This window comes from Rhinolophus ferrumequinum, chromosome 14 (genome assembly GCF_004115265.2).
Source record: "Rhinolophus ferrumequinum isolate MPI-CBG mRhiFer1 chromosome 14, mRhiFer1_v1.p, whole genome shotgun sequence".
Taxonomy (NCBI): domain Eukaryota; kingdom Metazoa; phylum Chordata; class Mammalia; order Chiroptera; family Rhinolophidae; genus Rhinolophus; species Rhinolophus ferrumequinum.
The window spans coordinates 58,030,821-58,047,140 of NC_046297.1; the positions used below are offsets into that span (position 1 = coordinate 58,030,821).

The 16,320-nt window shown below is 40.0% G+C and overlaps 1 protein-coding gene across 5 annotated transcripts in view; it reads right to left on the reverse strand.

Moving 5' to 3' along the window:
* Positions 1-13,925: 13,925 nt before the first annotated feature.
* The window catches only part of TAF2 (TATA-box binding protein associated factor 2), a 71,399-nt gene continuing 69,004 nt past the window's right edge, over positions 13,926-16,320 (reverse strand). For 3 of the 5 annotated variants that reach the window (XM_033126628.1, XM_033126624.1, XM_033126626.1), the window contains one exon: positions 13,926-14,957. In XM_033126628.1, the coding sequence (XP_032982519.1) occupies positions 14,662-14,957 (296 nt within the window). In that variant the 3' untranslated portion in view covers positions 13,926-14,661. The remainder of the gene's footprint in view (positions 14,958-16,320) is intronic. The other 2 variants (XM_033126625.1, XM_033126627.1) reach the window with 1 other exon arrangement.

The window sequence follows — 16,320 nt, forward strand, 5'->3', positions numbered from 1 at the left end:
CCTGAGCCAAGTGCTCCCTGAGGGTGTGTAGAGGAGGACTTGGAGGCTTCCAAAAGTCATCATTTCCAAGGTCACATGCCCAGCAAACAGTGGTCTTCTGACTCTGTTTATCTGGCAAGCCAGACCACCTCCATCATCCTCTGTGGTCCAAACTGCCATTATCTCTCACCTGGATTATGGCAACTGCCTCCTGGCTGGTCTCTGTCCCTTACCCTCATGCCTCATACACAGAGAATGAACCTGTTAAATGTTACACCAATTCACTTGTCTACTCAATACCCTACAATGACATCTCATTCTCCTCGGAATAAATTTCCAAACCCTCATCACAACTGGCAAGTTCCGACACGTACTCTGATGACATCTTCACCCAGTCTTTCCTCACTTTTCCTCACTACGCTAACGCAATAGTTCTCAAAGCGTACTTCCTGACACCCTTTTGCAGCTCTGGAAGTCAAAATTACTTTTATTCTAATATTCTAATTATGCTAATATGCTAGTGTTGTTTTCGTGCCCATTTTCTCATGGGGGTACAAAAAACAAATATTTCATTGATATAGTTTCTGATTCCACATTGCAACTACCCTTTAAAAAGACTACCATTTATTGGTTTTGATGTCATATCAGAGAAGAATAACCACAAATATCTGAAAAGGCTGTTAAAACACTGTTCCATTTTTCAACCACGTACCTGGGTGAGGCCAGATTTTCTTAATATACTAAAACCGAAACAACATACCACAATGGATTGGATGCACAAACAGCTATGAGATCGAGCTGTCCTATAGCAAGCGCGACATTCAAGAGATTTATGAAAATGCAAAACAATGTTACCCTTCTCATTAAATATTGTCTTGCAAAATATATTTTTTCATAAAAATATTACTTTTACTAATGCCACGTGCTTATTATTGTAATTTTTAAACAAGCCAATAAATATTTTTAAATTTTCTCTGTTTTAACTTCTAATATGACAAATATCAATAGAATCCGTATCACCGACACTCTTAGGGATCCTGAATAATTTTTCGCAGTTCAAAGGGGCCCAGCGACTAAAACGTTCGAGAACCACTACTCTCAACTCATTGGCCTTCTCACTGCTCCTCCCCATGCCAAAAAGAGGTTTACTCGAAGAGACTGCCTCACCGATTATGGAGGCTTAGAAGGCCAAGATCTGCAGTCAGCGACCTGGAGACCCAGGAGAGCTGGTGGTGTTAAGTTCCAGTCGGAGTCTGAAGTCGAGAATAAACCAATGTCCCAGCTAGAAGACAGCCAGGCAGAGACAGAATTCTTTCTTACTCAGCCTTTTATTCTATGCAGGCCGTCAACGGATTAGATAAGGCCCACCCACATTAGGGAGAGCAATCTGCTACACCAGGGTGTCCAAACTGCGGTCCGCGGGCCAACTGCAGCCTGCGATCCATTGTTAATTGGCCCGCAGCAAATTCCAAAAATATATTTAGTTTACTTAAATAAACCAGGTGAGGCAATACGTACTTCACCTCGAGTGAGTGGCCCGGCTGTTTGGTGTATTTTACCGCATGTGGCCCTTGGTGCAAAACGTTGAAAAAAGTTTGGACACCCCTAGTCTACACATTCACTTCATGTTGATCTCATCCAGAAACACACTCATGGACACACCCAGACATAATATTTAACCAAACATCCGGGCATCCCATGGCCCAGTCGACACATAAAATTTACCATTACATCTTCCATTCATGTAGGTCACTGCTCAAATATTATTTTATCAAAGAGAGGTTTCCCTATACCACCCTACAAAAAATAATACTAATACTCCCATATCCTATCTCCTTAACCATGCTCCAGTTTTCTTAGCATGTATCACCATTTATAAATTATATTCTATCCTTTTATTTCTTCCTGCCCCACTAGAATGTAAGCTTTTTAGACTACTGAATAGTTTAGTTCCCAGTTGCATCCTAGAACTGGCACATAGTAGGTCTCAATAAATACTTGTTGAATAAATGCATCACTCTGTTTCTAAAGCCTTAAGGCTATAATTAAGGTTTGAGGAAGTAAAATTAATAGGGGGAAAGCATGGAGTTCCCCTGAAGTGGATTGTGATGTGTATATGTCAAACGTAGTGCTTTCAGCAAGGCAGGTATTTGTTTTTCTTTCACCTAAAAGTTCAGAACTAGGCAGTTTAGGGAAGGTACAGCAGCTCTGCTTTGCAAAGTCCCCAGGGACTCTATGATGTGGCCCTTGTTTCTTGGTCTAATAGGGCAACTAAAGAGCCAGCCATCACATGTTCCTTCCAAAAGAGAGGAAGGAAAAAAACTAAGAAGAAAAGCGGGGCAAAAGGAACATAACAGCTATTTTTAAAGAAAGATTTTCAGAACTTGTCCTACAACAACCTTACATAAATTCATATGCCAGATTTACTCAAATAGCCGCACCTGTTTGCAAGTGAGCCCGAGAAACATGCTTTTATTCTGGATGGAAACATACATACCGTGTTTCCCTGAAAATAAGACCGGGTTTTATATTAATTGCTCCAAAAAATGCATTAGGGCTTATGTTCAGGGGATGTCATCCTGAAAAATCATGCTTTTCTGGTTAGGTTTATTTTCTGGTTAGGTCTTATTTTCAGGGAAACACGGTAGCTAAAACATTGGGGGCGGAATGGAAGAATAGATATTGAGAGACCATTAGCAGTCTCTGCTATAGGGTACTTATTATTTCAGTCTGTCCTCTTCTTCTGGTAATGGAACCCCTTTTCCATTAACAGACCCTTCCTCAACCTAGAGGATTTCTTGTGATGCTGATGATGTGGGCTACACAGTACTTCCTCTAGCAAATGTGGGATTGTGACGAAGGCTGGGTGAGTCATCACACCCTATCCTCTTGGCCCATTGATTGGTCCGGAGACGAGCACATGACCAGAGCCAGGCCTGCAATAGGCAAGCATGGCCAGACAACTTCCTCTGAGATTTATATGCAAATGGTGGAAGGGAAAAGCTGTTTTGCCCTGGGGTTGCTAAGCTGGGAATGAGTGAATGCCAGGATACTGACATCCATTTCACCCCAGCTCCATGTTATAAGTCCTGTCTGCAATCGGACGAGATAAGGCCAGCACACCACGGCAAGCAGACCCAGAGGCTGGAGAGAGATCATCTGAGTTCTCTGATCCAAGTGTGCCTGCAGCCTGATGTCTCAGTGACAAGATCCAGTAAGTTCCTTTTTTCGTTTACGTTGGTTTTTGTTGGATATCTGTCCCATGCATTTGAAATTCCTGACTACTAAAATGTGTATCATGAGCACGTTTTCCTTAAAATTTGTTCTCAAATGTTATTTACTACTCAATAAAGATTAATTCATGATGCAAAATGGAGAAAGTGTGTATGTTTCTGCCTGAAACACACATCTGGGTGTCCTCCGTTGGAAGGCTCTCCCTGCCCAAGCTCTCCTTTCCATGGTCCCTGCCCACCTCTGCCTGCTTGGTGACCTCTTCTTTGTCACACAGCACCTGGCTTCCATCTAACACAATACATATCACACTGTATTGTAATTCCTTGTGTCTAGGACCAGTCCCTTGCAATGACAATGTCCTTGAGGACAAGGGACATCCTGTCTTACTCACCTTTACATCTTCATAACCCCGGCATTGACCTCAGCAGGGTGTACAGTAATGGTTATATTAAACCTAGTGTTGCAAATATGTACACACAACTTTTTATCACCACCTCGTGGTAGAGGATCTAAATGACTCTTCCATTTCCTTTGGAATGTATTGATCGAATAAATCAAGCCTCCTTGGAAGTGGAAACTACAAAACTAAAGTAATACGTTATAGAGTAATTCCTGTTCAGCTGACTCAATTAGAGTAAAATTCGCAAAAATGGAAAGTGCTGAAAGGTTTCTAAAGCAAAACCACCCCCCAAAATAGCAGGCCAATGCCTCTAATTTTAAATAAATCTTAACAAAAATCAAATCATAGGAATCCATTTTGGGAGATAAAGCTTGGCTTATACTTTTGAAATTCAATATTACGTCAGAGGATTATTTTTCAAATTCTGGTTCATTTTTTGCATAAAAGTGGTCTGAAGTCAGTAAACTTCCATTTGTTTCTGTCCTTGAGATGAAAAGCAAGGTCTGGTGCAATCACAGTGCCTGGGCAACCAACTGGTTGCATTTTGGTATCAACAATAAGAGACCTGGGGAGGGGTAGCCGCGGCCTCCTCAGCTTGCCCCTTCTGGCAAGGGATCTTCATGCTGTGAATGACTTAGGATGATCAGGCCCCTTATTCTCAGACTGCCCTGCTCAGGGAAGAGCCTCCCCCCTTGCGTAAGTGAGGACTGAATGGGGGAGGGGTATAGCCCACCTTGTGGCTGAAGTTACCAGGAACTTAGTCTCTGTAACTTGAAGTTGGAGGCAATTAGGGAAGTGGTTGGCCTGTCCCTCCTGGTAACTGACAGGATTGGGTGCTATCTTTTGGGCCACACCTGCCTGGAGTGGAGCTTCCATGAAGCTCAGCTAGCAGGCAAAGAGGGAGGGAGAGGTGATGGTTCCAGCACCACTGCCTCTCGCTGGTCTTACATAGTTAGCACCTTTTGCTGAATAACTATTTCTTCTTTTGCTGTATGCTCTTAGGACAGTTTCCAGAGACTTTAAATGGTCGTATGGGGTTTTTGGATCCTTTTTGTTATTAGTTGTGGTTGTTTCAGTGGAGAATGAGTCAGCAGATCTCTTCACCCCTTTCCAGAAGTTTTAGCCCCTTTTTTAAAAGCAGAATTCCACAAGCTAACATTAGAACTGCTAGTTTTCATTGCCACTGTTGTTGGCTGTTTCATTTTTAAGTTACAGTAAGTGTGAGTAAGGTAGAGAAATGCTATTTTTTCCTGATCAAGTTGACTTGACTCCTCTCAAATAAACAAACTGTACGTAAATCTTGAAAGAGAAATGGGAAGAGGGAACCAAGTGGGAGCAACATTTTCTAATTTGTCAAGTTAAGAATACAGGCACTTTTTTCTTTTTTCTTTTTTTTTTTTTTAAGTTTTAACAAACACCAAGACTTAAAGTGAATTTATATTTTACAAAGGAAAGCAAGCAAGTAGATGCTGGCTACCAAGCTGAGCCCTCAAGATTTTATGCTATATTTGAATGTAGGTAACTCACCATGATCCACATTTCTGTATCTATTACATGAGCATCTTGTTTACAATATGGCTTCATTAATTGGAACCCTTTGGGTAGGGTCCATATGAATTAACAAAAATAATTAATAGTTATTGTTCTAAAAGCTAACATTTACTGAGTGCATATGCCAGGCCCTTTAAAAACTATTTTAATTGTATAATTTCAATTAGTTCTAGCAAACATTACTATGAGGCAATTTGGATTCTTATTATCCCCATGTCATAGATGAAGCAACCAAGGTCGGAGAGGTTAAGTTACTTGCCTAATGTCACACAGCTTATCAATCAGTGGTGGAGGCTGGAGTTGAACCTAGACAGATTAGTTCACCGAACCTTTGTACTATACTGATATTTAAAAAAAAAAAAAAAACTGGCTTCATTACCTAAAATGCAGCCAGTAACCTCCTAAGGGTGGTGCTTAGGAAATCTTTGAATTTTTCATTCACTCATTCAACAAACTTACTAAGCACCGACTATAGTCATGATGATGGACTGTTCAATTACACATGAAAACTAAATACCAACCTTTTAGGATAAAAGTTGACTCCTGTCAGAATGGAAAATAACTTCATGAGACTCAAAACCTGAGAGTCACATTATTAAGCACTAATACGGGCTTGTGACTATGGCAACGGTCTTAACATTTTAATGAGCATATACTATAAGCTGGGTGCCATGTTACGCTCAAATGCTGTATATAAGTAATTTCATTTCATTCCTCCAAAAATCACTGGGTAAGTGGTTAAGAGGTCAGGCTCCAAGTCAGCCTTGTGGGGTCTGAATTCCAGTTCCATCAGTGACTAGCTGTATAAATCAGACAAATTATTTAACATCTCTGGGCCTTGGTTTCCTCATCTGGAGATTGGCGATCATAATGGTACTTCCTGTAGTAGGAATGTATTCAACCGCAAGTAAAGGAATATCTGACCATAGTGGCTTTAAAATAAGAGTCTATTCTTCACATAATTGGAAGTCTGGTAAATGGTTACTATAGATGTTGGTTTAGCATTTCAACAATGTTATGGCTGGTATCTGTGATTCTTTCATCCTTTCTTTCAGCACAAGAGAGCTGCTGCAGTTCCAGACACTATGTCTGTGCTCAGGGTAGAAAGAGCAGAAGAGGTACCAGCCACAGGGATCCTCTTGACCAGGAAAGCCAAGGCAGAACCCCCCTAGATTTCCACGTACAGATAATTAAGTTTGGAAACTCTTCCTAGAAAAAGTGCTACATACCTCACTGCTGAATATCACTACGGTCACCTTTGAAGTACTCCCCTTGGGAAGCTATGCACCGTCACCAGCGCTTAGTCCACCCTTCAAAGCAATTTTGGAACTTTTTCTGGAATGACCATCAGAGCTGTCATTGTATTAACCTTGATGTCCCGAATGTCATCAAAATGTCTTCCTTTCAATATTTCCTTTATCTTTGGGTAAAGAAAGAAGTCACTGGGGTCCAGATCAGGTGAGTAGGGAGGGTGTTCCAATACAGGTTTTTGTTTACTGGCTAAAAAGTCCCTCACAGGCAGTGCCATGTGAGCTGGTACATTGTCGTGATGCAAGAGCCATGAATTGTTGGTGAAAAGCTCAGGTCGTCTAACTTTTTCACACAGCCTTTTCAGCACTTCCAAATAGTAAACTTGGTTAACTGTTTGTCCAGTTGGTACAAATTCATCATGAATAATCCCTCTGATATCAAGAAAGGTTAGCAACATTGTTGTAACAAGTTCGTGAACTTCATTGTCAGACCTTGTATGTCTCCATGACCAGAACTCTGTCAAATATGGCTACTCGAGCTGCAAGTGAAGCTTGAAACACATATATGTATGAAGCACATTTTCACCCACACAAAATCAGGGCTCTATAAGTGAGGGAGGGGAGAAGGCCTGTCATTGGTGAGCATCTAAATAGTGTCTGTCATGCTGCCTCTTGGGGTTGGGAGACTTGAGAAAATTCATGCTACGCACTTACCACACCGTCTGTCATCGTCATCCAGGGCCAATAGACGTTAGTGGTTTTATTTTGCAAATGAAGAGGCTAAACAGCTTACTCCACATCACAATTTCTATACAAGAGAGATGAGATTCAGAGGCAACTTGTGAGTCCAACGCCTAACCAGTAACAGTGTGAAGAGCCTTTAGGACAGATGGGTAGAGGCTTTTACAGGGTGCTGTTGCTCCTGAATCCCTTTTTGTACTCCATTTAAGCATCACACGTTTCTCCTTCACAGACATGCTAGGTACGCCTCAGCTGGAGCCTCTGCAGGCATTAGTGGAAAGAGAAGTGAAGAAGTAGCCAGCTCTTGTGTTAAGTCTTCTGAATCATCAGGCAACCACCTAAGATGCAGCATCAGAACATCTGTATTTACCACTACAAAACCTCTGTATTTAATAGAAAAATAGCCATGAAACTTGCTCATTTAATTAAGCATGGAAACCAAATACTGACCTCTTAGGATAATCGCTGGCTCCTCTCGGAATGGAAAAATAACTGGATGAGAATCGAAACCTGATGTGTGAAGGGTCCCCTCGAAGCAAGATATTCAAGAGACGTTAGAAGCTTTCGCCAGGAAACCAGACATCTCTATTTTTCAGTTTTTTAAAAAAATACCATTACTAATTAAAACCACAATATTTAAAGAATGATGTCTCTCCTATCGCATGAAAGGACGTGGTTCTGTATTTGCAAGGTGTAAGAAACATGTGAGGTCTGGTGACCTCATATATAATAACTCTATGCATATAATTACTGTGCACAGAGGTGTCTGGAGAGCAGATTTGTAGTCAGTGCCAAGACAGCCTGTATTACATTAATAGAAAATGTAAAACACATGGTTCCAAGTCGGTTTGCTCAACCCTAAAATGAGCAGGGAATTACTGACTTGACTTCCACCCACAGGACGAAAAAGCAGAAGATAGGTTCCATCAGACACAAGCCTATGTTTACAAAGTACTGATGGCAGTGGTTTCTAGACTTGGGGAATTCAAGGATTATCAAGTTTGATTTTGTCAAGTAGGAATATTAAAATGATAATCAACCAACCAATCAACAAACCACCTTCCACTGCCATAATCATTCCCTAAAAGGACTTTTTAACACCGAGTAACTAGGATGGACATACTGATTTTCAAAGGCAGTACTCTCAATGGAATGAATATTATAAAATTTCACTCCCTCATCCTGATTTTCCTCATTTGCTAGGCACAGATTAACATGTAGGAGTCCCGGGGTCAGTCCTGGCATTGTTCTCTCGGTCCTGGATAACCTTTCTTAGACACCAGATTTCAAGGACAAGAGGGCTCTATCATAGCATCACAGGCAGGGCCCAAGAGTTTCAGAACGCACACAACTGAAAATCTTCACTTGCGATTTTTAGAGCGTATCTGCAATTGGAGCAGAGAACTTGGCAAGGCTCCCCCCACTCCCTCCATGGCCTGCCTTAAGGTTTCTCGGTAGTTTAAGTTTAGACTCCAGGTCCAAGTGCCCGTTATTGCTACTTATGGATTCATTTCAAGTCTACAATTAGAACGTAGACTCCCTGAAGGCAGGGGCCTTCAACTCCCCGCTGGTCTCGCACTCGGCCAGCATCCAGTGAGACCTACGGACGTGGTATGACACTGATGCATGTGGGGCCTGTGAAAGTTCTAAAGGCCAGCATGGCAGCTGACGGACATCCCTGTGAGCTGATCTTGGGAAGAAGATGGGTCTGTCCAAAGAGGTAAGAAGAGAAACCAGTTCACACTCAATTGAAAATTTTCATAGTCATACCGCAAACTACATAATGTCTTACGTATCTGCTCTGAGCATATACAGATGGTCTGAGGCTGAAAGGTAAGTTCTTTTTAGAAAATTCAAATAAAACCAGTCAAGGCTATCTGTATTTAAAAACTGAAACAAGGGCTTTATAACCTAATGTTCTTACACAACGTGTGACCTTCTCTATGGATATACTGTACAGTGGTTAACAGAATAATCACAGGAGTTTGGCAGCTGGCAAGAAACTTCGAGACAATCTTATACAGTCTTCTCATTTTTCAAGGAAATTAAGCTGCAGTGCGTTTGGGTGATTTATTTGAAGCCACAACACTAGATACCGTGAAGGTGGGACATAGCACCCAGGTTTCCTGTTTTCCAGAACCATCTCTCCACAGGGTTATTTACTCTCTGGCTCATGAAATCACCTTCTGCTTTTACGCTCAGTAAAATTTGGTAAAAACAGCCCATTTTAAATGCCAGTGGTTACTTGCAGTGGCACTAGATAAAGGAGAATAAGCATCATAAATAGGATAATGAGATGAACTCAGCCCTCACTCAGTGACTCATAATTAAATGGGAAGGATTCACACACCCAAGTAACATGTTTCTGGGGTAAAAGTTTATCTTGAGAAATAATAAAATTTTTCTCCTTTTTCGACCCACCCAATTTGGCTGAGTCCTTTCTTCTTCTCTACTATATTCATAGTATCTAACATGTGCACGTTACTTATTGGAAAACGCAAAGCCCTGTAGAGACAACTTCTTGACGTTGGTGAGTGGGAAAATGAAATAATATACTTTATGCAATTCTCCTTGGTACGAAACTCTGCACATCCATCTATACCCTGCCATGGAACTTGTAACCATAGCACCAATCAAATTAAGAATGCCACTTAAGTGGATGCACATCAGTGTTACGCTAAACAATGTTCCAAACAAATACCATCGTGGTAAGAGCAGTGAAGAACACAAGAGTACCTAATGAACTACATGAGCACTGTATGAGTTTCACACATGAGAAAAGTTTCACACATGAGAAAAGAGTGAGCGAATAGACTAGCTCTCAGTTGTATGATCTTTCAGGACAGGGCTGTCTGTCTTATTGACTAGATTATCATAGTAAATAATTTAGATTATAGAAATGATCCAAATACACTCACAGCCTAGCGGCATGACAATTCTGTTAATTTCCTTCTTAGCAAGTATTCCCATATATCCTTCACTCAGTTTTCCCTATGTTAACATGTTACATTACCATGGCACATTTGTCAAATCTAAGAAACGAACATTGGTACATTCACTAAGTTCCAGAATGTATTTTGATTTCACTAGTTTTTTCACTAAGTTTTTTCTGTTGCAGGATCCAATCCGGGAAAATCCATTGCATTGTTGTCATGTCTCCTTAAGTCTCCCCTGGTCTGTGACAGCCTCTCCGTCATTCCTCGTTTGACCTGAATGTAATAGTTTTGAGAAGTCTTTTGTGGCGTGTCCCTCATTTGGGTTTGTCTGATGTTTTTTCTCACTAGACGGCACAGGTTGGGATTGTGGGTTTTTATGCCCCCAGAGAAGCATACCCACAGAGGTCCCTTCTCATCACATGATACTGAGGACGACATGGTATCAATGACTTCTCACTAGTGACGTTTACCATGATCACTTGGTGAAGGTTGCATCTATCTTTCTTAACCGGAAAGTTACTAGTTTTCTCTTTCCATACTGTATTCTTTGGAAGTGAGTCATAAAGTCTAGCCCACATTAAAGGTGGGGCTGCCAGAGGTCATGAGCTTTGAAAGACAGTTTTGCTGGAGCTGGAGCACATTTAATATGAAGAAATTTCACTTATTTACAGTAAAAAGTTGGAAACAGAAGCAATGGGTTAGGAGAATAAGATGGGAAAAACTAAATAGCTTTCTCGCTATTTACCAGACAAGGAATTCAATGTAAAGGTGATACTTTGATCAAAATGTCTTTTTAAGGAGTTTACAAGACTTTGGTAGTAAAATAGCTTCTCCATTCTCTCCTAAGAATCATCCAAAAGAAATAAGAACAAGATATGAAAATTGTAACCGTCAAATTCTAAGAAATTAAAAGGAATCTGAAACGCAAACCCACAGCACATGAGGAAGGGTTGACGAGTGCAGAGTGGAGGGGCCAGGAAGATGCTGAGAGATGATGCCCATTTTTGCAGCTCTCAGGCAAACTCAGTGAGAGAAAAAAGTCCAATAAAAGAAGAAATTAGACAGTAAATGTATAAAAATTAGAAAAGAAGTAATAAAATTACCATCATTTATAGATGTAGTTATTTTCAAGTAAAACCCAAGAAATGCATTAAAAATATTGCAAATAATGAGAATTTAGTCACGTAGCTGTGATGGTTAATTTTATATATCAATGTGACTGGGCCAAGGGATGCCTGAATAGATAGCTGGTTAAACATCATTTCTGGGAGTGTCCACGAGGGTGTTTAGCATCTGGATAGGTGGACTGAATAAAGCAGATGGCCCTACCCAACGTGGGTGGTCATCATCCAATCTGTTCAGGACCTGAATAGAACAAAAAGGTAGTGGAAGGTGAAATTCCCTCTCTACCTGACTGTATGAGAGCTGAGACATTGATCTTCTTCTTGGCTCTCATGCCTCCAGAACTGCAATCTGCACTGTGTGCTCTCTTGCTCTCAGGCCTTTGGACTACACCACGAGGTCTCCTGGGTCTCTCGCTTCAGACAGCCGATTGTAGACCTTCTCCACCTCCATAATCATGAGTCAGTAACTTATAACAAATATGTGTGTGCATGCACGTGTTCTGTTTCTCTGGAGAATCCTGATTACTGCAGTAGCTAAGCACAAAGTCAGCATGAAGAATAGACATAACCGTATAATGAAAAACACCATATTTCAATATCAAACACAAAAAATAAACCACCTTATATTGTAGTTTAAAAAAATACTATGTCAATAGATAGTAGTATTATCCCTAACAGGAATCATCAACATCAAGATTATCAATTCTAAGTTAACCCTTGATTTAACACACAACAAATACCAACTACAAAAACAGTTTCGAGGCTAGAAAGACTGATTCCAAAATTTACATAGAAAAATAAACCCATGAAAAAGCAAAACTATAGGGATGGAAAATGGATCAGAAGCCAGGGGTTGGGTGGTGGGGGAGGTGACTCCAAAGGGACAGCACGGGGGAATCTGGCAGTGATGGCATGGTGGTGGTTGGATCCACAAGCCCAGAGCATTTGTCAAAACCCATAGAAACATACACCACAAGGAATTAATATTACTGTATATAAATCAGTAAGTCAACCGGAAAAAGAAAATAACCTACACGAGTAGCCAAAAATTTCTGAAAAAGAAGTGAGCAGACGCTAACTCTACCATATCTAGCTACAATAATCATAACAGTGTGGTATTGGCAGATGAGTAGTTATTTCCATGGAAGGAGCTACAAAGTTCAGAAATGAACCCAAATATATAAGGGAATTTAGAATATAACACTTGAAATCTAGAGAGAAAGGACAGAGCTTTAAATACATGGTGTTGGGTAGCATTCTGGAAGGATTTATCAAAATAAATCCCAGATGGATTCTAGTTGGATAAAGGATATAAACCTGAAACATAAAAACTTTAAAACCAATAGAAAAATTGGGAGAATTCTTTTATAATCATGGAATAAGGAAGACCTTTGTTAGAATGATACAAAATGTGGTAGTCGTAAAAGATAAACTACACAAAAGTAAAAAACAATTTCTGCAAGTATATCATTCGTTAAAAAGTGTATATACTATATAGACATATGTATAGGCTAGCTGTGGAAAAATACATGTAAAGCTGCAACAGTGCCTCTGGTGAAGGAGATTGGGAAGTCTTACACTAGAAGTTTGTATTGTTTGTGTGTAATTACCTATTTTGAAAATGTGAATAATTTTTTGCATTATCTGCTCCTAGTCACCAGGTTAAATAGCTGAAAGCTCACCATAAAAAAATGTTCTTCATAAGAAACATCCAATATAAATATCCAATTTAGACATAACATGCACAATATACAGTTCCTAGTACAATGCTTGACATGCAAGAGATGCTTAATTACGTAGGTAGCTATTATTTGTCACTGTCTTCCTACAATGCTGATATTTTTTAAATGCATCCTTACTATTTCAAAGCTGGGAATTCTATATATGGTATAACTGCAGACTATAATATAAAACATTCCATTTTCCAAAAATAATTTCAGTTGGCCAACATTCAATTAATTGAACTCTTCTAGTAACTGCCATTTAGGCCCTTCAGTGTCTGATCACGTTCCCTTTGCACTTGTACTCCAAACCAACTGCACTGCTTTACAATTATGGAACATGCCCTTGCTTTGCACTTTTGAAAATACTGTATCTTCTGCTGAGAGAACGTCACCGCATCTCTGCCTACTAAAATCATTCTTCTCAGCAGGGCCAGATCAAATCCCACCTATCCACAGCGCTCTCCCCAAACTTTGTGGATAGGTATATTACATACACACAGAAAGAGAAACGTAGCAAAAAATGTAAAAAGATACAAAGGCAGAATGATCAATTTAAAAAGTTATTTATTAAACAAGTTAAATGCAAATAAAAGTATATTTAAAAGTCTAACATTAAGGGAGCCTTTTAAAATATCTATTCTGGGAAGAAGTATCTTCCAAACTTCCTAATGATGAGGGAAATGATAAAAAATACAACAGGGATGAAAAACATTTTTAAACAAACAAAATAAAGCACACGGTAAATTAAGAAATAAAAAAACACACAAACATACAAACAACTAAAGTATAAAACTAAACATTTCATATGTTTTTAAATGTTTATGGTATATTCACATGAGGGCCGAATTGTCCATATCCAAGTTAATAAATAGTATATAAACTTTTTTAAGGTACCATAATTTGGGTAATATAGAAATAATTTTAGAATATGTGTTGGGTGTGTATATTGTCCACATTTAGCAATTTTTTTTATGTATGAACATTTACACTTAATGAAAAAAAGCCAATTTAAACATCGTGATTTGAGAACTACAGATTTGATAGTTCTGTTAAATTCCAACATCATAATCGCTGAATGCATTATCAAAAGACTTATTCAATTGTTTTTCAAATGCTGCTTCTAAAAATTTCAGTATTTTCAGGCAAAGGAAAATATCAGGTATTCTTGTTTATAAATTGGTATTTAGTTTCTCTGTTTAACACACACACACACACACACACACACGCAATAGAGAGAAGATTCTATAGGAAAAGCCTTTTTCAGTAGTTCCAAATGGTGGTATGTAATATGTCATTAGTGGTTTCACCGCAGATTTGGCAGTCGCTTCTGTTTAAAACATAACTTTTGCCTGATAACATTCATCAAAGGCTTGAAAACATAATTGGCTTTGGCAGTGCACATGGAGACCGCGAGGGGTGGGAATGAGGACTACCAGTGGAGACGAGGGCTCGCATGAAGAGGTTTGGGGTGGGTGGGTGGGCGTGTGGGGGTGTTAAGCAGGAAATGGTGTAGTCCAAACTATAAAACACATTTTCCTAATTACATCTCAATTGTATAAATAATGTAAATCAAATGTTTAGCACTTAAATGGATTCTGAATTTTTAGAAGAGGCCCCGTTTTTTTTTCCTGTTATCCTTCTTTGTAGAGGACAAAGTTTTAGTTGAGTACATTGTCCTGGACACCGAGGGAAAGGAGTCCAAAGGTGTCCTTTGTCCCCTTCTCAGTCTGAAAGAGAAGGAGAACGGATAGACCTGCCGCTGGCGGGGCTGGAGAAAGTGAAAGCCTCCTTGTCCTTTTCCTTACTGTCGTGCTTATGCTTGTGCTTATGCTTATGCTTGTGCTTCTTCTTCTTTTTCTTGTGCTCGTGGTGGTGGTGGTGATGGTGGTCACTGTGTTTGGAGGACGTAGATTCCTTAGAAAACACTGAGAGTGGAGTTGTTGCAACTGGATGCAGAATGCTCATCTCCAAAGGTGACTGTTCTTTACCTTCAAGATTAAAAACACCCAAATGAATTCCTGTTGATAACAAGGAAAGTGAGACGAAAGTAAGAGGGAGCTGATGACAGTAGAGAAAAGAGAGATTCCTAAATGTTTATCCCTTCCCTGGGAATAATTAGGAACAGGAGAAGTATCTAAGTAAGACACCCAACTGGTTACACACAAGTAAGTTTTTAGCACCGTGGCCAGGAAGTTGAATATTTCAATCCCGTACAGTCTATACGAATTATGACCTATACCATTGTGTCACCAAACCATCTTCTAAACACTAGTGTTCAATTATTTTACAGTACAATGAAGCAACAGTAATGAGGACACAGGTGTATTACAGGTTGAGACCCATATTGGTCCATGAAAACATAGCTCCTTCAACTACAGTTCTGCCCTAAGGTATGAGGGGGGAACAGCAGTACTATATTTGTGCTACCTGTACAACAATTAAACACACAAAGACATGTAACACTAGTTACTGCTAATGATCTCAGCGAAAATTCCAATTTCTGTAGTTCCTTAAGACAATTTCTGGGGATAGGCAAAGTGAACTATCCTTACATTATTCAGTATACTTAGCTTAAGAAACCCAGAAAAGGTGGGGAGTCTACAGAGGGGATGTCTCTAATTTAAAGACAAGAGTAATGTCATTTAAAAATAGAAACAAACAAAAACCCCCTGAGAATTAGGAGCCCTGTGCTCTAGGACAGGTTCTGTTAACCTTCAGCACATTTCATCCCTCTTTATTTCACCTAAAATATGAATCAAATGTCTTTGAAAGTTCTTTCCATTTCTAACATTCTCTCTGTCCAGGAATCTACAATAGTAGTTTTCCGACTCTCGTGTACAAGAATCGTTTCCTCCACTCTACAATCCTTGGGCCACACCCTAAGAAACAACTCTTTCTGTAGTATCCTAGGTTCATGTTACTGCTTTCCATGCAGCCAACTAAGAAGAAAGCCTGAGAAACACTTTAGATCCACTCCCCTTCTATTAATAGATCTAGTTGGTTACCAAATCTTGTTGATCTCACAAGTATCTCTTAAATCTGCTCCCCACCCTGTCTGCAACTGTATTAATTCCAATCACCTCACCTCACCTGGATTACAGTACTAGTCTCCTGTTAACTGGTTTCTTGGCCTGAAGTGTCTTGTACTCTAATCCTTACTTTACACAGCTGCACAGGAGTCGTTCTCAACCAGGGGCACTTTTGCCCCCACGGGGTTATTTGGCAATGTCTGGAGACATTTCTGTTGTCACAACTGGGGAGGGGTTGGGGGAGGAAGGGTTACTGGCAGCGAGGCCAACAAACACCATACAATGGACAGGGCGGCCCCTACAACAAGGAATTCTCATGCCCAGCCTGCCAGGAGCGTTCACGCTGGGGCTC